Source organism: Vicugna pacos, chromosome 2 (assembly GCF_048564905.1).
Source record: "Vicugna pacos chromosome 2, VicPac4, whole genome shotgun sequence".
In the NCBI taxonomy this organism is placed as follows: Eukaryota; Metazoa; Chordata; class Mammalia; order Artiodactyla; family Camelidae; genus Vicugna; species Vicugna pacos.
In genome coordinates, this window is record NC_132988.1 from 120,488,778 (window position 1) to 120,507,935 (window position 19,158).

General features: G+C 60.4%; 1 protein-coding gene across 4 annotated transcripts in view; it reads right to left on the reverse strand.

The window, feature by feature from the left end:
* Window positions 1–19,158, reverse strand: part of CFAP99 (cilia and flagella associated protein 99) — a 31,843-nt gene that overhangs the window by 8,255 nt on the left and 4,430 nt on the right. For all 4 annotated transcript variants that reach the window (XM_072947141.1, XM_072947133.1, XM_072947156.1 and 1 more), the window contains exons 2-10: window positions 17,233–17,359; window positions 10,227–10,371; window positions 9,173–9,267; window positions 6,533–6,645; window positions 4,841–5,018; window positions 1,839–1,919; window positions 1,613–1,687; window positions 686–757; window positions 387–478 (exon numbers count right to left, since the gene is read on the reverse strand). In XM_072947141.1, coding sequence (XP_072803242.1) covers window positions 387–478; window positions 686–757; window positions 1,613–1,687; window positions 1,839–1,919; window positions 4,841–5,018; window positions 6,533–6,645; window positions 9,173–9,267; window positions 10,227–10,371; window positions 17,233–17,343 — 962 coding nt within the window. In that variant the 5' untranslated portion in view covers window positions 17,344–17,359. The remainder of the gene's footprint in view (window positions 1–386; window positions 479–685; window positions 758–1,612; window positions 1,688–1,838; window positions 1,920–4,840; window positions 5,019–6,532; window positions 6,646–9,172; window positions 9,268–10,226; window positions 10,372–17,232; window positions 17,360–19,158) is intronic.

Here is a 19,158-nt window from a genome sequence, read left to right on the forward strand (position 1 = left end):
ATGCACCATCCCCTGCCCCACCTTCTGTCCACCTGTCTGTCTGTCCATCATCCCTCTGTCCATCTGTCCATCCTTTCATCCATGTGGTCAGCCACCCACCTTCCCACCCACAGCCCAACTCATGGGGTATTCACAAGGGTCTGCAGCCCTGATGGTCTAGGGGAGGGGGCATCAGAAAGGGGTCCGAGGAGAAGGTGACCCCTCAGGGAGTTTGGGGTGGGCCAGGTTTCTGTGCTCAGCCTCCCCCCCGCCCCGTCCATCTCCCTCAGGGAGTGGAGATGATCTTCCCAGCTGTAGCCCTGATACTGGCCTGCTTGAGCCCCACTCCAGCCCCTGCAGGATCGCAGCCCTGGGGTGGGGGGGTGCCGAGGAGCTGCCGCCCCCACCTCTGCAGCTCCTTCTCCACCTGCCGCTGGAACAAGGCCCCTTCTCGCAGGATGGCAGCAGTGTTCAGCTTGACCGGAGCACTGTCGTTAGACTGCAGGAGACAGTGGGGGCCATCTGTGATGGGAGGTAAGGGAGCCTGAGAGCAGAAATGCCCCCTGCCCTCTGCCCTCTGCCCTCTGCCCCGGGGGTCAGAGGGCTGTCCTCGGGGCCTTCAACTCTGGCCACCTGAGTCCTCCAGGGAGAGATGCCTGGAACCATCACCCCGAACCCACCCCAACTGCTCAGGGGCACCCCTCACCCTGTAGAAAGTCAGTTTTGGAGTCTTGAGGATTTGGGGCAGGAATCGGCGCCGCAGCTTCTTCCTGGAGTCCTGCGAGAGTACGGACCTGGCACCTGTGCCCGCAAAGTGTCCCCAGATGCACCCTGGGTGAACGGTGTGGGGCCCTGAATCCCTGGGAGGCCTGTCCCATCCCGCTCTGTCCTAACTCCAGCTGCCCATCCACGTGTTCCAGCCTGGCCTGCCCCCTGCACTGGGTCCGCAAGGCAGCACCTCTGTCCTCCAAGGCCCTCCAGCCACCCAGGTAGGGGCAGGGAAGGTGCAGGGCCTGCCCGGCCAGGGACAGCAGTGCCCAGCGAGGGGCTGGAGCCTCAGGGCCCAGGGACCATCTCCTCCGCTGCCCTAGGGCCAGTCCCCTGACCTCTCCTGGGCTGCTCCCTGCAGCTGCTCTGTTGACACCCCCAGGGTGGGCACCACGGCCACGGTGCAGGGAGCAGCTGGTAAAAGGCCCCCCCAGGAACTCAGCCATCACTCCCAGGGCATGCTCTTACTGAGCCAGGTGCCCACTCCCCTGGCCTGCCCGTCCGCTGCAGCCGGTAGGGCCCAGGTGGGGAGGCCGGGGCCGAGCTAGCCACTCCCGAGTGTGCACCCGCCCCACATCCACCCAGAAGGGGTCTTTGTCCTGCTCCCTGACTTTCTTGATTGACAAACACAGCTTGGGGTTTTTCTTATAGAAATACTAAATGCTTAGTATGGAAAAACCTGGAAACACCCAAAGAGGGAGATCGCCTGCCTGCCCGGGCAGCATTCAGCCTGGCCCCAAGCACCGTCCTGGTGGCACTGGGACCCGACCCTCCGCGGCCTGACCCGGCGCAGGGAGGAGCTCGGCTACCACATGAGAAAATGCCACCATGGAGACCAGCCCGGGCGTGGAGGGCTGGGCCTCACCTGCAGCGGGGGCGCCCCCCGGGCCCTGGACATGGCACACCGCCTCTCCTCGATGTTGGCCCTCAGCAGCAGCTCCTGCACGAAGCAACAAGTCACTCCAGCCCCACCGGCCATGCTGCTGAGGGGTCCCTGGGCTGCAAAGGCACAGACCAGCTCCCCCTCCACTCTTCCTCCTCACTCCGTACCTCCACCACCCCCAACCCCCACCGGGTCTCTTGGAAGCCACCTCCGCTTTCCAGCGGTTGTATCTCTTGGTCATCTCCAGTAAATGCTGCTCCTTGGGCGGCTGGTAGGTGCTCCTGGGGACCTGGTGGGGTAGCGGGAGGAAGAGCTCAAGGTGGGCGGCTGCAATTTGGAGGGGTGGGTAGAAGTGAGGGGCTGGCGGCCCGCTGGACGTGGTGGAGGGGGGGTGGTGCCCGTGCCAGGAGAAGCGGGGCTGGAAAGGAAGCCACTGAGCTCTGCCTGGGCCCCGCCAGGTGCTGGCATCATCCACGGAGGAGACGGAACGACGTCAGGCCAGCAGCCAGAAGGATGGTGGCCAAGCAAAAGCCCAGGCCCACCGGACACTGGAGGGACAGGTAGAGGACTGCTGGCTGCGCAGGGGATGGAGTAGGAGTGGCTGGAGGGATGGGTGAGGCTGGGGGAGTGTCAGGGACTCAGAAAATTGAGCTGCCCCTGAAGCGGAGGGGTTGTAGCAGGGCTGAGACATGCCTGGGGTCCAGTCAAGGGGGGACCCTTGGCAGCCTGGAGAGAGCAGCGTTCTTGGAGGTGGGTGGGGCAGAGCCAGCCTGAAAACGCCTGAACTCCAGGCTCCTAACTCTGGGGTCTCTCTCCTGCATGTCTAACAGTCCGTAGGAAACTCCTGTCCCAACCTGAAACCCTCATCTTCCCCAAAACCCTCCCCTGCCCTAGCCTTGCTGATCCCGACTGCCGCCCATTTCTGGCCCACATCAAGCCCTCAGGGTCTGCCTTAGTGCCCTCCTCTGCACCTGTCTCTCACAGCCCTGTCCACCCCAGAAGCTGTCTACCTGCTTCAAGACATCTCCACAAACCACCTTTCACCTCCCTCCTCTGTCACGGCAGACAGAGGACCCTATGAGCCTGCCTCAGAGTGTGTCCTGTCTCTCTGCTTCCTCAGCATCTCCCCTCCCATCCCCTCCTTCCCTTCCTGGCTGCTCTCGAACCCTTGGGGGAGGAATGGCGCTGCCCCCAGGGACTTTGCACATGCTTTGCTTGTTCCCCATGGCTCACTTGCTCACTCTTCCTGTTCTTTACTCCATGGTGCCTGTCAAGAGGCTTTCCTGGCCATGCCATCCAGAGCTCCACGCAACCCCTCCAACATGTCTCATCCCCTTTCCCAGAGGTATTCTTTCTCCTTATCATTTATCACCAACACACCATACGTTTTACTTATCCTGTTTTTTCTCTGAGTCCCCCTGGAATGCATGTTCCCTGAAGGCACAGGGCCTGGGCATTCCACATGTAACTGCTGAGTGAGTGAATTGGAGTGAGCCCTCAACTCACGAGGGGAAGAGGGCCCTGGGCATGGAGCAGGGCAGCGGGGTGGGGAACTAGCTCGTGGCTCCAGCACAGCCATCTGTGGACCCCAGGGGAGGTGATGGTCTGCCAATATCTCACAGCTCGTGCTGGGAGGCACGCAGCTAAGAAGTGGGGCAGTGAGGGAAAGAGATGCAGCTGGTAGAATGACTTGAAATAAACACACTTAGCCCTGAGGAGCTGGTGTCAGAAATGCTGAGGATTGTACAGACCGAGTAACTGTGGGATTGCTCAGGAACAAGGCCCATTTATCATCCTTCTGTCCATCTGCCCATCCATCCATCCACGTGATCATCCATCTACTCACACACCATCCATTCATCCATCATCCATCCATCCATCCATCATCCATTCATCCATCATCCATCCATCCACCCACCCATAATTTATCCATCCATCCATCTACCCACCCATCCATCTTGTCATCCATCCAACAGGTGTTTTTCAAGGGTCTGCTCTGAGCCAGGTCTGTGGCAGGTATTGGGAACATGGGACAAATAGGATGGACAAAATCTGGTAAAAGAGACAGCTGATGAACAGACCCACAAACTACTGAACAACTATGAAACCTAATCGATGCTACGAAGAAAAGGATCTGGGCCAGTGAGAATGAAATTAACCGAGGGACCTCATACAGGTGAGAGGTTCATGAAAGGCCTCTCTGGGAAGACAGGTCATGATGAGACCTGACAGGTGGTGGGATGGGCTGGGGACCTGGGACTTCCCAGCACCACCCCTTACCCTCCATATTGTCCTTAGTTCTGCTGGGGAATCAGATTGGTTCTGGGAAGCTGAATCCACCACAGGTGCTGAGAGTAGAGCCCAGGACCAGTCAGAACACCACACCCCCAGTCATGGTGATCAGTTCAAGGGCAGACATGCAGCCTAAGTTGTTCTTGTCATGCTTTCACAGAATTTTTGGCCCTAGATGTCTTCTCCTGCCCAGGATGGTGTAGAGTGTGGGTGTGAGGCCTGGATGTCTTGCTACAATGAGGGAAGTTAGCCCAAAGGTAAAGTTGACCCTCAGAGGGGACTAGGGTGAAGAGAGTCACAGAGAAGCAGACCTACCACCCTCATCAAACTATGCCTGAAGCCTATCCTACTTCAGCCGTGAAAGTCAGCCAGTTCTCTACTGTCAAAGCCAGAAGGAGCTGCTTTTTGTTTGTTACTTGTAACACAAAGCATCCTGACTGACAGGAGAAGTCAGCAAGGCAGAGGGAGGGGGAGGCACAGGGAGAGGCTCCAGGCAGATGGGACAGACGTGCAGAGCCCCGGGGTGGGGACCAGCCTGCGTGCTGGGGTCACCCTCGAGGCTTAAAGAGTACGGAAGAGTACAGTGTGGTACACACACACACACACACACACACGGAGGGAGCAATATGTTGCAACAGGGTTAAAAGTGGGCTCCAAGTGCCAAGTCCAGAAGCTCTGAGTCCTGCAGCCCGACAGCGTCTCTCCAGGCCTGCGGAGCAGACCTCAGCATGTGCAGCTCGGGCGTCCACCTGGCAGGTTCTCGGGCAGCTAGGCTTCCCTCTCTGCAGGGCGAGGTGGGTTGGATAGGGCCATCGAATGCTCTTGGTCTGGTTCAGTGCACCCTCGGCCCTGGGAAGAGCCCAGCCTCCACTCTCCTGGCCTGGATGGCTGGTGCCCGCTGCCATCGCCCACACTTACTGGCTTTGTCTTGGCCACCTCAGGGACTGGCTCAGGCACTGGAATGGTGCGGGGCCTGGGGGCCGTCAGGTTGAACTCCTTGGGCTCTGTGACTTTGGCCTTGGTCTTTGAAACAGGGGACTGATTGGTCAATGGTCCCTGCAGCTGGTTGATCAGTTCCTGGACCTCCGGCTGCCACCTTGAAGGCAAAGGTGGGAGCAGCCACTTAGGGTAACTTCCTAGGCAGGTCAGTAAGGGTATGGCCCCCTGGGACCTGAAGGACCCCTGGGAGCCTGAATTTGCCTCCAGGTGGGGCCATGATGAACCAATATGCCAACCACACCCCAGGGTGGGTATACCCATGCTCCCCGAGTGCAGACAAGGAAATGGAGGTCCAGCAGCATCACCGTCCTAGGGAGTGGGGAGCTGGGAGGCAAGGCCAGGGCAGAGCCCCGCTGCAGGGATCTGGGGGCTCTGAGGATGAGCAGCAGCTGGGGACATGGAGCTAATGTGGGCCTGAGCAGATGGCACAGAGGAAGGAAGGCAGGAGCGGGGAGGAGGCTGGTAATTCCAAAGGAAGATTCCTGGAGCTGCACCGTTGGTGACAGGTGGGACGGGACAGCAGGAGAGTCTCAGTGTCTTGAGGTGGGGGTGCCTTGGAGCAGGGGTTTGGGAAGGGCCCTACTGGGCTGCCCCAAGGTCTAGGCTCCCAACTATGCCTCCACACCCTGAGTGGACACAGCCCACCGTCACCAACTTGGCCAGTGTCCCTTCCTATGGGGCTCCCCTGGGGAGGCAGCTCCTGCCCCAGCTCGAGGACCACGCCACTGGGGGAGAAAGGGCATGGCTGTGGGCCAACGAGGAGTGGGGTCCCGCGAGGGGTGGGCTGGGGAAGGGACAGGTCTGTGATGGGCCTGGTCATGGAGGGAGCGGGGAGGGCTGCTTATGGGGTGGCAGGGTGGGCTGGGACACGGGGCCTTGCAGGCTCAGGCAACAGGTGGCAACCCTGGGGACAGGCAGCGAGTCCAGCCCGGCAGGGGTGAGGCCTCTTCCCTCTGGTGAAGGGGCAGCTCTGAGGGACACCCCACTACCCTCTCCTACACAAAGGCTTTCCGTCTTCCCTGGGCCTCTGGGCCTTGCGCACACAGCTAGCACCTGAGGGGTCTGCTTGTGCCCAAACAGCCTGTCTGTCCCCAGGAAGGCAAGGTGGCCCCTCACCACCATCAAGGGGAAACAACGGGGAGGGGCAGCTGCACCCCGCCCCAGCGGGCCTCTCCCCAGTGCTGGTCCTTCTGCCCAGGGGTCCTGGCCTGCACCAGGAAAACCAGCGTGTGCCCCAGCCTGTTGTGGGAGGCAGGGCAAGGCAGTGAGGGCAGCGCTGGGGTGAGAGGCCCAGGGGTGGTGCCCTGGGGGCTGCCGGGAGGAGACGCAGGCCTGAATCCACAGTAGCTGCACGGTTGCCTCAGCTCCCCACCCCGCCCCTACTCTGCTCGCTGAGATCTGCAGAGAGGCCGAGGAAGGGCCCCAGCAAGGTGGCACTGTCACGTGCCCCTGCATAGCCAGCGGGCTCCAGAACAGAAGGGGCCAGCTCTCCCCCCGCTGACCTGCCTGGTCCCCACACCACCTCTGGCCATCAGGCCCTGCGGGCTGCTAGCTGTCTGCGGGCTGTGGAGCTCGCCCTGGGCCTCCGGGGGAGAAGCCCGCCCTGCCCACCTCATCAGGGGGTCGATCCAGTTCTCTCTCACGTAGGCGGTCTCGTACACAAGGCTCCACTCGTCCTTGATCCATGAGCCAAGGTTCAGGGGGTTGAAGAAGAACCTGAGGAACTGAGGGAAGAGGGAGCCGCAGGGCTCGGGCCCAGACCTGGCTGGCGAAGCCCCCAGCGCCCCCACAGGGAGAGTCGGTGCTGAGGGACTGGCTGCGGCAAATGGCCCACGAGAAGACAGCTGCCCACAGCAGGCCGGGCAGGAGGTCGGGGATGTGGGCCTCCAGGTCTGGGGAGCCTGCACCCTCACTGCCAGGCAGGGCAGGACACCCCCCGCCGGTGGGGATCCTGTGCTCCAGCCAGCTCCCCAGCACCTGGAGGGCCCACACCCTCCTTCTGCAGAGTTCTTGGCGGGGATAGAGGGACAGCTGCCTGCTTCACCCAGCCCCGGCCTGCGGGCTGAGGCTGTCCCAGCCCCTCACCCAGCGCCACAGTCCCGTCACCTCCCTCCCAGTCCCCCAGGTCATCTCCGCCTCCCAGCCCTGCTCCCACGTCCTGTCTGGAGGCGGTAGTCGACCCCTGGAGTTGGGCTCTGGAGTCTCTGCTACTCCCAGCCCACTCCTACTCGGGACACCCCTCCATCCCCACCCCCACCCCCCATCATCACAGCTGGACTGCTGTCCCCCATCCAGGGACGTACCCCCCCCTACTGCCTGTGCACAGGGCTCTCCAAAATGAGGCCACCATCTGCGCTGGGGATGTGGTGGAGGTAGCCCCACAAGGGCACGGGATGGGATGGGAGTGGGGCTCCAGGGTGGGTACTCCAGCCAACTGGGGGATTCCAGCATGCGAGTTTGGGGGTCTTTGGAGGCAGTAGGATTGCCAGCCCCTATCCAGGTGCTGTCCCAAGACTGGTCCCTCCAGAAGGATGGGCCAGCTTCAGCCACATACAGCACTGTCTCCCACAGAGACCACAGCTGAGGGTGCCGGCCCACCAGCTTGGGCATGCTGCACACACCGACACATCACCGCCGACCACAGTGGTGACGACATCCAGGGTGCAGTCTGCGGGGGTCTCCCTGGGGAGGCCACAGGGCAGCCGTCCTGACCCCAACAGTCTGCTCCCTGTCTCTGGGGCCCAGGCTGATCTCTCCCCTGGAGCCCTGAGGCAGGTGGGCCTTAACGGGACTGCCATCACCGGCCAGGGTGTGGTGTGCGGCACATGGGGTGTAGGCTGTCTCGCCCCATCCCTGCAGCTCCCAGCTCCCATGTGAGTTGGTGTGGGCCATTTCCATGCATCTTCTTCCAGAAAGTCTCCAGGGAGCCAGATGCCCAGGCACCAGCCCTGGAGGCCCTGCACTGGCGTGTGCACCTGTCCACGGGGTCCCAAGCCGGCCCCTCCAGAGTCTGCAGGCGGAGGCCAGTGCAGGGCCAACACCACCGCTGTGGGACCCAGTGCAAGATGACACACGGGTCCCTTGCTCAACAATCACTAAGAATTTCAAGACTGAAAACAGAGCGTAAACCAAGTGCAGGCGCCCTGAGCCAGGGCAGCGGGCCCCAGGGCGGTCTCCAAACACCTGTCATAACATGCTGTCGTGAGGCGGAGACTTTGCTTAAGAGAACCATGCACATATCTACCCACTGTGAATTGCTTACGCTTATGCGTAGGTAGGAAAACGCATAGTTAAAAATAACATGCTGCCCCAGGTCACCTGCGGGGGGCGGTACTGTGTGAGCCGCCAGTCCTAGATCTCTGGGGTCTTCCCTTCCCCAGGCAGGGGCGATGGCGAGGCTTCCACCCCCACCCTGCCTGAACCACTTGCAGCTCCCTTTCAGAGAGGCCCCACAGCACTTCTGGGGCCTGAGATCTGCCCACTGTTCTCCAGGAAGCCACTGTCCTGGTCTGGTGACTGACCCCCAAGCTGAGTGAGGAAGAGGAGCCAATCGTTGTCTGCTCACTTGCTGTGTGACGTTGGGCAAGTTACCAAACCTCTCTGTGCCTCAGTTTCCTCAACCATGGGACGAGTGCCTACAGGATCGACCTGCCCCTGGGCACTGCGGGCGGAGAAAGGGCCTGTCCCACGGCACACACTTCTGGGAGTGGCCAGCAAAGGGCAGTGGGCCTCAGGCTCGTTCACGGTCCTGCCGGCCCTGAGGCCTGGGTATCCCAGCTTTTCACAAAGGTAAGCAGGCAGCCACAGATGTGGCCCCAGGCAGGGCAGTGAGGTGGGCTCTGCAGTCCCCTCCAGGAGCGTGCCAATCCTCAGCCCCTGCCCCTTGGCCCCCTTAAAACTGCCCAGCCCTTCCTGGAGGGGAGGGGCTGCCGTGAGCCTGGGGTCTGGCCACGAGTCTGAGGAGTCTGAGGAGGCCCCAGAGGCCCAGGCCCTGGATGGGCAGGGGCCCCGCCCCGGCTGGCAGCTGACATCCAGCAGTCTCCACCCACCGGGACCCCGAGGCATGGAAACCAAACTCCCCGGGCGCAGAAAGCACGCTGGCAGCGAGGAGATGGTGTGGGTTTGCTTCAAACAGGATAAGCCCAGCAGTTCCTCTCGTTACAATGAGCCAGAAAGGTGAGAGGTCAGCGCCAGACGGGACCAGCCTTTGACCTTGGGTTTGAGGACAGAACTGGGGCAGGAGGGGCTCACCTTGCACACTTTGTGGACAGGCTGGGACTTGACGATGTCACGGAAGAGCTGAAGGCCGAGTTCCTCCAGCTGGAAGGCGGCCAGGTAGCAGATCACTGTGGACAGAGGGCGCGGGTGGGGAGGAGGGCTCGTCCCACGGGGGCACTGAGGTCCCCTTCCCTGGGCCCCTCGCGTTTGATCTTGGGGGAGTCAGACAGAGGCTAAGGGCCCAACAAGTGCGCTGCAGGGGCAGCAACCAGAGCCCAAGGCGCCCACCTCAGTCAGGGTGCATAACCAGAGGCGGAAAGCTCGTCAGGGCCCATGTGGGAACAAGCAAGGCGACACCGCAGCACAAGCGACGCGTCTCAGTGGGCGGGACCCGTGCCTTTAAAGAGCTTCCTCGTGCAGGGCCTCGTGCGATACATTTTCAGAAATTCCAAAACTTCTCTGGATTTCAGATTGGTAATTCTGAGGCTGAATCGTCAACTAGAACTTGGATGTCCCTGGGCGAGGGGGTGAGGGGGCACCCAGTTCAGTCTCCAAGCACCCTCAGTCCCATTCCCTCCCCTGCTGGACGGGCACTGAAGCCTATGTGGGGTCAGGGGCTGGGCCACCCTTCCCATGGTCACCACGCCCCATGAGGGCAGATGGCCGGCAGGAAGCCTGGGCAGAGACACCTCCTCCTATTTAATCCCTATCAGGACAGTCCAGACCCTGGCCATAAGGCCAGCCATAAATCCTCAGAGCTGTGGGGTCAAGAGCTCAGCCGATGATAAAGGTTTGTCATTTCCCCCAGGCTGGCCTCCTGGGGGCTGGGGCTCCAGACGTGGGCAGCAAGGCGTGGCTGTCAGTGTGCCTGGAGTCCATCTCCACGTCGGTAAGGGGGGGAGCCCATCCCCTGTCCACCCACTCAGGAGGCAGCCACAAGGAACTGGTGAGAGAAGGACCACCTAGACATCGCGTGTGCCCCGGGAGGTCACCGTTGCTCTGGAGAGTCTGCGGCTGACAAGGAGGTGAGCGCCTGGCCCGCGGGGACGCGTGGGCTCCCGCTATGTGGCTGGCTGCGGGCACCTACCCTCAAAGAGGCTGTAGTCGGCCCACAGGCAGAGCCGGCCGTCCCGCAAGTAGAAGGCGTCCACCACGATGGTCAGCAGCTTCTGGTACTCCAGGCACCCGGACAGAATCTCCAGGATGAACGCCTGCTTCTGGGGACTCAGAGTCTGGAAGAGAAACAGCCCGAGAGGGGGCCGCAGCCTCCAGGCGTGGGCGCCCCGCGTGCTGGGGAAAGCTCCTGCGCGGGACGGCCCCCCAGGCCCTCCCAGGCAGTGACAGGGAGGTGGGGGCAAGGGCAGAAATAAACATGGAAATGACGCGGCGACAACCCCAGAAGAGATGCCCTGTGTGACTCCAGCACCTGAGGCCCCTGGAGGAGTCAGATGCCCAGGACGGAAAGTAGAATGGATGTCGCCAGGGGCTGGGGAGGTGGAGGGGGACAGAGTTTCAGTTCCTGAAGAGGAGAATGTTCTAGAGATGGACGCTGGTGGTGTTCACAGCATGAACGTGCTTCATGCCACTGAACGGTACACACGAGAATGGTTAAGATGGTAAATTTTATGTCGTGTATTTTAATTGCCACAATAAAAAAAAGTTCCCATAAAGCTTTTCAAAGGAATGATTTTAAAAATCACAAAAAGAAAAAAAAAACCAGCAAAGAAAATCTTTAGGGGAGAGTAGCATCGGAGAAGACTGACCTCTTCACTTCCTTTTTGACACACTTTGGGGTTTGTAACCTGTGTGTGTCACGTGTTACCTACTCAAAAAAGTGATCACATTTTTGACTGTCAGCAAAAAGACCATCGGACGTTGTCAGAGTAGCAGTGAGTGAGGCTGGTGGGGGTCGAGGGTGTGGAGTCTTTCCCAAAAGCAATTTGGAAGCATGTTTCCTGAACCTTGTATTTTCCATACGCTTTAATCCAGTCATCTCACTTCCGAGAATCTAAGGAAACCACACAAAAGGCAGGAAACGTCCAGGGCAGCGGGGCTACGTGCAGCGGTGGGGTGTTAACGGCCTGAACATGATCAGAGGGAATCACTGGTCGAGTCTGACCTGTCTGTCTCATGGATGAGCTGGCCGCCACCAACATGATGACATCCTGGGGAACTCACAGTAAGACGACAGAATAAAACTGTTAGAACCGCGTAAAACTGAAAACGTAGACCAGGATCTCATCAGATGCAAAACACATCAAAACAAACTCCTGCGGGCAGCATCCTCCCCCTGCCATTTTTTGGCCAATCTGTTAGATAAATTTCGGTACCTCATTGCTTTCTTTTGGATTTTTCATTACCCATGAAATTTCATACATTTACTGGGCGTTAATTGGTATTTCTCTTCTGCGAAGTATCAGTTTATATTCTTGGCTAATTTTTTTATTGGGATAGTCTTTTTTCTAATCACTTTGGGAGCTCTTGGTATGTTGAGGCAGTTAACACGGTCGTTAATGGAATAGTTGTTTGTCGTGAGCTTGCGGTTTGCCATTCAACTTTGTGTAAAATATTTTAAGTTGTCCTTTGTGATTTCTTCTCTTGCTTTCATGCTAGGAAAACAACAGTGTGAAGAGATCACGTGATGGGTCCTGGCCAAGCCCAGGTCCTCCTGGAGCCCCGGCCCCAGGTGTGTGAGCGCGGTGCCCACATACTGTCCCATGGAGGCTGGAGGCCCGAGAGCTGCCTTCTCCAGCCACTCGCCCCCAGGGTTCTGGGCAGCGTGGTTCTGCTGGTGAGATGCGCCTGCAGGAGAGACAGGAGGCGAGGGACACCCCCTCATCTCGGCAGAGGAGAGGCCCCCGGAGGGCAGTGGGCAGCTGTGCCCGGCACGGCTCCCTCACCCCAGGGGCACGGCAGGCACTCGGGAGAGCCGAGGCTGCCCAGGCATCCATTCTCAGCCCTCCCCACAGCTCAGCTCTTGCTGTCTTAAATCCCTTGCTCCTTCCACAGCCTGGAGTGGCTTCTGGGCTCCTGTGGGGACCCCACCTAACCTGGGGATGACATCCTCCTGCGACAACCCTCGCCCCCAGGCTCCAGGGCTGCTCCAACCAGCACTTGCCCTCTGGGTGACCTCACCCAGCATCAAGGCTGAAACGGGCGCCCCTGGCCAGCCCTCCCGTACCCGAGAAAGCTCCTCCTGCTCCTGCCCGACTGTCCACTGGGACGTCTGGTGCTGACCGCCTGGGCTGTGCCCACATCTGCCCCTCCAGCCTTCTCACCTCAGCAAACACAACCCCTGCCCCCAGGGCCCCGGTCGAGCCTGGGACACCCCTCCCTCGCCCGCACTGTCCCCGGGCCCAGGTCCCAGTGGCTCTCCCGCTTCCCCTCCTGCCCCGCCTCAGTGTATTCTCACCTCGGCCAGCTGCCAAGCAATTCTTTTAAAATGAAAGTCAGATCATGTCTATCCTTCCTCAGTACCTTCCAGAAGGAGTCCTTGAGCGGCAGCACGGTCCAGCTCCCTCTGAGTCCTCACCCAACCTTGGCTCCACTCCAGCCACACCGGCCTCCCTCTTTTTCTCCAACACGTGGGATGCCCCGTCAGGGCCTCCATGCTGGCTGCTCCCTCTCTCTGCGATGGTTTTCCCTGCACACCTGCTCCCCTACTCCCATCAGGTCTTTGCTCAGATGTCACCTGACCCGGGAGGCATCCCTAACCACCCCTCAGGGTCAGACACGGCCTGGCCCACTTGACGGGCAGCACACTCTGGCGGTTTATTGCCCCTTCTCTGCTAGACTGTCACCTGGGTGCTCACAAGAGAGAGGATGGAGCGCCCTGCCTCCCATGACGTCCCCTGAGTGAAGGCCGGGCACAGAGCGGGGGCTCCTTCCTTGGAGCACAGGCAGGAGAGGGGGGGCCCTTGCTAAGGGTCAGCTCTGTTCTCAGTAACCAGGCCCCTACTTCAGTTCTCTCCCAGGCTCCTCTCACCCTTGGGCTGTGCCCACAGCAGAGGGCACCCGCCCCAGCTGGGCCCCAGTCCCCTGTTTTGTCAAAGGAAGCCCAGGGGTTGGGGAGCGGGCAGGCGGGAAGCAGGGAGTCAGCAGGGCTGGCACGGAGGACGCCCTGAGTCAGCAGGGCCTGAGCCGAGGCTGCATGACTTTGCGGGACGCCTGCCCACGGCTCCTCTGCCTCCAGGGCTTGGGCAGCAGCAATTCCACTTCTCATTCATTTAAACGTCTGTGTTCGGGAAGTGTGAGTGTATTGTTTTAATGAGGTCAGAGCCTTGCGCTGCGGCTACAAGCCTGGATGCCATCCGCCCCCAGGAGAGGAGGTCAGGCAGGGCTGCACTAGGCCACGGGTCCTGGAAGGCACAGAGCCAGGCAATAAGTGACACCCTGGGCCCGTGTATGGGGCCAGGCCCATGACCTTCCTCACCACTGGGAAGGGCAGCCCAGCTGGTCACAGGGCCCGGGGCTGACTTGGGGGTCAGAGGGCACCAAACCCTACACCAGATCGTTTGGCTGGGCCAGCAGAGGGCTCTTGGGGCTGGACTAGGGGGAACTCTCTCCCAGAGGAGGCAGGGCAAGGCCTGGGTCACACTGTGAGGCCCCAGGGCCAGAGCCGGCCCCTGAGTCTGGGCCAGCCTCGGTCACTGAGGTCAGAGTGTTACAACCCAAGGGGTTTCTGAGTTTCTGATACAGTCTTGGGCCTTGGTCAAATTCAGGGCTCCTGAGTCTGGGGATCTGGCCAGGCCCAGGCAGAGCAGCAAGCACCTGATAAGGGCCTCATGGGAAGTCCTGGGGAGGGGCTGGGCCTGTGGACAGGGGCACCAGAAGACCACAAAGCTGCCAGCTTTCGGTAACCAGTAGTGCCTCCTACAGGAGTCACTGAGTTCCCAGACCAAGCTTGTCTGCTGGAACCACAGGGTCAGGGCAGAGCTGGTCCAGGGCAGGGAGGGGACCTGGACGCTGGTTTTACCACAACACAGATTTGTAACTCATATCGCCAGTACCTAGGGGCTCCTGCTCACCAGCAGTGCAAAGACTGAAGTCAGTTAGAAAAGTAGGAAAATAGGAAACTGAGTTTGCCAGGTGCCCACACAATCCCTTCTCCCTTCCTTCCTGCCTAACTGAAGAATGCTGTCATGTTGGGGAAGGTGATGTGCCCAGCTGAAACTTCCTCTGCCCCCCTGCTGATGGACCATGTGGCACATGCCTCTCATCAATGAAATGTAGTGGCAGTTCCTAGGTGTGGCCTCCAAGAAAGCTCCTTGAAAGCTAGGCAGATTCAGCTGGCACCTGCCTTATGCTGTTTGCCTTTCTCCCCTTCTCACCTGGGAAGGAGATGCAGCGCTGGAGGTAGGCCAGCCATTTTGGGACTACGAGGCAAAGGGTGAACCCACCCTGGACTCCCTGTGTGCAGACTACTTCCTATGTGAGCAAAATTACCTCTAATTTCTTTGAGCCACTGCTTTTCTGGTGTTGTTATAGCCAAACACTGTTTCCTAACAGATAAGTGTCCAAGCAGACAGTTCAGAAAAAGAAATATATACTGCTTCGAAATGTGTGAAAATATAACAAGGGAAATGCTGATTATAACCACATCAAACGCTCTTCCACCTATTTGATTGTCAAGGATTAAAAACGCTTGCTAGCTCCCCACGCCAGCAGGCTACACGGGGAGAAAGCGCCCCTCACCTGCCGGGGAGCCTGTCAGTATGTAGACCTCCCTCAAGGGTTAACTGGCAATCTTGTGAAATCACGAGGGCCAGTACTCTGGGACTTGACCCGAGGCGCACCTGCCCAGGTGTGGAGGGACAAGTGGGCCAGTTTGTGACAGTAAAGGACTGGAAACATCTGCGAACCCACCAAGGGATGGTTATGACAGTTAAGCTTTAAGATAAGAACATGGAATAATTCCCATGAAATCTTTCGAAGTGAAAAATGCGAAGTGCAGGACTGTGTCACAATGTGCTCCCACCTAGTAAAATGTTTCAAAAATTAAATATAATTACATACAACTTTGATGCATATAATTTATATAGTTTAGACACGCTTTTTGCCGGATCCGCTGCCTGTGCAAGCAAGGCCCAGGCAGTCCCGGGGAGGGAAACGCAGGGTGCTGGTCTCTGCGTGTCCTCTGGGAGGGCCGCGGTGGGGGGCACCCCCATGGACACCATTCTGAACCGTTTGGGTTTTGGATCTTTGATGTCACTACATCAGGTATTTAAAAAAATTTAAAAATCTATTTCCTGAGCCCAGGTTGTCTCTGACACAATCAGCTAGAAAGTGAAACAGGCTTTCTGGGACTTGGCCACTGCTGCCTTCCAGCAGGGACCTGGGCTGCTGTTTCCAGGCCCCTACCCACCTCTGCTTTCCCCTGGCCTCTTGCACAAGCCCCCTCTCGTTCCCCGCCCACCCTCCCCGCAGCCCCTTCCCCCTGGGCTGGGGGACCAGCTCGGGGGCTGAGCTGGGCCAAACCGCGGGCGACGCAGGGAGGGGAGCTGAGAGGCTTCTTTGTTTCTTCAGGTTGGGAGAACTAACAGCACTTGTGGCTGTTGGGAAAGTGGAAAAGACCCACTGAGGGGAGAGAGGTGGGACAGACAGAGGGAGCAGCCAAAGGGGCCAGGCTGCAGGTGGGGAGCAGGCGGGCCAGCAGGGGTTGGGGTGCACTGAGCTGGGCAAGCCCAGTCTGAGGGGGAAAGAGAAGCACTGTGGATGGGCTCGGCCCTTGGCTGTGTTCGTCATTTCCCCCAAACACTTAGGGTCTCAGGGAAGAGTATGAGAAGTGGGGTGCAGAGGAGTGGGGGAGGGGAGTGCCGCACCGGAGTCCCCCAGTCCCCAGTCCTTGCTGACTGCCGGGGTCCACTGGCAGAGACAGCCTTTCCTGAGCGACACTGGGGAGCAGGGACTGGGCCAATGGTCCCGGCTTTCTCCCACACATGAGGCTTTGGTTTCCAGAACCCTCCAGCCTCGGTGTGCATGGCCCAGGGCCCCGGCCCCTCCACAGGACAGTGACCGCCCACCCCGTCCCTGCTAGGTCTTTCAGCTACCGAACCACGAGGTGGCAGCTGAAGGAGGAAGGGAAGGTGGGTCCATCTGTGGCCAGAGGGCACAGCAGAGGCCACACCCTCCAGGTAATGGGGGGCTGGGGTGGGGCCTGACCACAGCCACGTCCCTGGGGGCCAGCAAAGCTGCTCCCACAGGCCCTCTTAAACAAAAGCAAGGGGAAGGCTGCAGCTGGCAATTAAAGGTGAACATCCTGCAACCAACACATTGGTGACAGCAGCCCCTCCCTCCAGCGGGTGCGGGTCAGGCGCGCTGGGGGGCAGCAGGCCAGTGGGCAGCCCCCGAGCGCTTCCCTGGGTGTACTTGGCCTCCTCTGGATGCCCCGGTGGGGCCCACACCACGAATCTTGAAAGCGGGACCCCTGCGCTGCATGCTCCTGCTCCCAGGACACCTGCCTTCGATGGTGGGTGGACGGACAGACAGACGGATGCGGGTCAGGTCACAGGGGGCCTCTCAGGTGTTAGAGCAGGACAGGCCTGAGAGGGCGGCGCTCTGCTCCGGTCCCAGGGCCTTCAGCTCAGGGTCCCTCTGCGCTTGAAGTGGGACAGAAGGACAGGGACCCCCCGGGGCGCAGAAACAAGGGCTGAGTCCCCTTCCAGGTGTGGGCCTCGCTGCCATGGACCAGCCCCTGCGCCTCACACAGAGGGGAGGGAGGGGAGGGAGGCGCGTCCAGGCTGACACGTCTGCTTTCAGTGGCGGCTGGTGCGACCACGTAGGCGCATCCCCAGCGACGGGGCGACTTCTCACGAGAGGAGCCTGATGCACGTTCTGGGCGCCAGGAAGGCCTCCCGAGGCCGAGAGGCCTCTGCCTGAAGGGCTCCTGCGGAAACACTGCCAGCACCCTCGTGGCTCAGTGACGCTGGGACGTGGGCCTTTGGCTGGGAGAGCCTCGCCTCGGCCCCCCGTCAGCAGGAAGGGCAGCAGTTGATGCGGGCGTATCGAAGCTGCTTCCCAGAGATGCGGCAGCCCAGGACAGGCGCCGCTGCCGCAGCCTCCCCACCGGCCCGGGGCCACCGCGCCAGCCCTACCTGCAGGGAGGTGGACACAGTCTCCAGGAACTGCTCAGGACTGTCCTTCTCAGGTTTAAACTGGTCCAGTTGCTTGATCACAGTTTCAATGCACTTCCCATAGCAGGCCATCTTCCCAGGCGGGGCCCTAAAAGCAAACCGTGGCAGGTCACGCCCCCCAGGCCCCTTGGGCAGTCAGATCGGCAGGCGATGAAGGACCCTCACCAAACTGACAGGAAGCCCACCGGGGAGCCCGGGACCTTGTGTGGCGTGCACTGTTGGAGGGAAGCGGGGGCCCTGGCTGCGGTAAGCCCAGGCCCGCCTCCTGGACTGCGTCCCCACCGGACTCTGCTGCCTGTGGCCCAGGCCTGGGGAGTCCGCCCCCAGGCTCCCACTCACCCGCAGCCCCGGGCCTCTCCGCCATGCCCTCTGGAGACTCCCGGGCTGCCCCCACCTGCCCCCAAGCCCTACACTGTGCGCGGGTGGGGATGGCCCCTAGGAGGGGCAAGCCCGGAGAGGGGAGGCACCTTGTGAGTCGGCCTCTGAGAGCCCCTCAGCCCAGCTGGGCTTTGGTGACTGGCCACCGACCAGGCCCGGCTCACAGGGACGGGGGGACCTAATCACAAAAGTTTGAGGCAACGAGGACCCCTGGGTCGCCAGGCTCAACCTCCCCCATGTTAAAGACGAGGTCACCAGCACCCAGAGAGCTGCACGGCCAGTAAGGGCCAGGCCTGAACGTTCCAGAAACAGCCCGAGGAGACTGGTGTGCTCAGAGCCCTTCTTTGGCAGACCCTGGAGAAGCTGCCTGGGGGGTGCCTGGGACCTCAGGAACTGGTTCTAATAGGTGACCCCTAAATTGTCCTCAGAGCTGGTGGCCAGGTCCCCGGGGCCCCCTCCCCCCCCCCCTTGGTCTAGTTCCCCTGGGTCACCACGCTCTGGCCCTCCTGGGCACCGGCCATTGGCAAAGCCAGGCCTAGGGCCCTGGGGACGGCGAGGGCACCTCTTCTTTACCCCACAAGCTGCACTGGCTCTGGACAGCAGCACCCAGACCTGGACCCTCCAGGCTGAGACTGAGAGACAAGACAAAAGCTACATACACTGACACTGGGGTCACCAGGGAGATGGCCAGTCTCAGCGAATCACAGTCCATTGGCCGAGTCCCCACCCCCCATCTCTGTGAAGACAACGAGAGCCCAATGCCACCAGACACCGCAGAGAGCCTCTCACACAAAGCCCAGAAACAAAAACCAGCAAAAAGGAAGCAAGAGGAAGCAGACAATATGCAGCAGGAAAAACCCAGAAACAGACGACTGCACCGCCTCCGAGGGATGGTGAGAGGGATGGCAGCTGGCAGACACCTGCAGGAAAGGGGGAGTTCTTGGAAATTAGAAAACGACAGCAGAACTGAGGATAGAAATAGAAGAGGCAGAGGATGGAGCTGAGGAACCCTCCCAGAGAGCAGAAACAGAGACGGTTAGAAAGCAGGAGGAAAACCCAAGGGCAGCCTGGACGGACAGGCCCCAGGGCGCCCGCGTGCTTCTGCGCGGGGAGGGCGGGGTGCAGGGTAGCTTCGGGCACCCGGCTCCAACCTGGAAGAGTGTCGGCTGTGCAGATGGGGGGCCCTGCACCCGGTCCGAGGAGCGAGCCCAGAAACGGGCAGGCCTGGGACTGGGAAGCCGGAGGTTTTCCAGGAAGGTGACAGCGGGCGGCAGGCCAAGGGCGCCAGAGCACAGGGGACAGAGGTTCTAGGAGGAGTGCGCTCTGCACCTGGCATGTCCCCGTTCCCCGAGGATTTGCTGGAGGCTCTGACTCCTGCCCTGGTCAGAGACAGGAGAGCAAGCAACGCAGCCGCCTGCCTGTCAGCCCAGGGTCTGCATCCCCATGCCTCTGTGGCTGCACACCTGGGCCCCTGCACCACCCAGCCACGGAGGCCTGACTGGGGCCCAG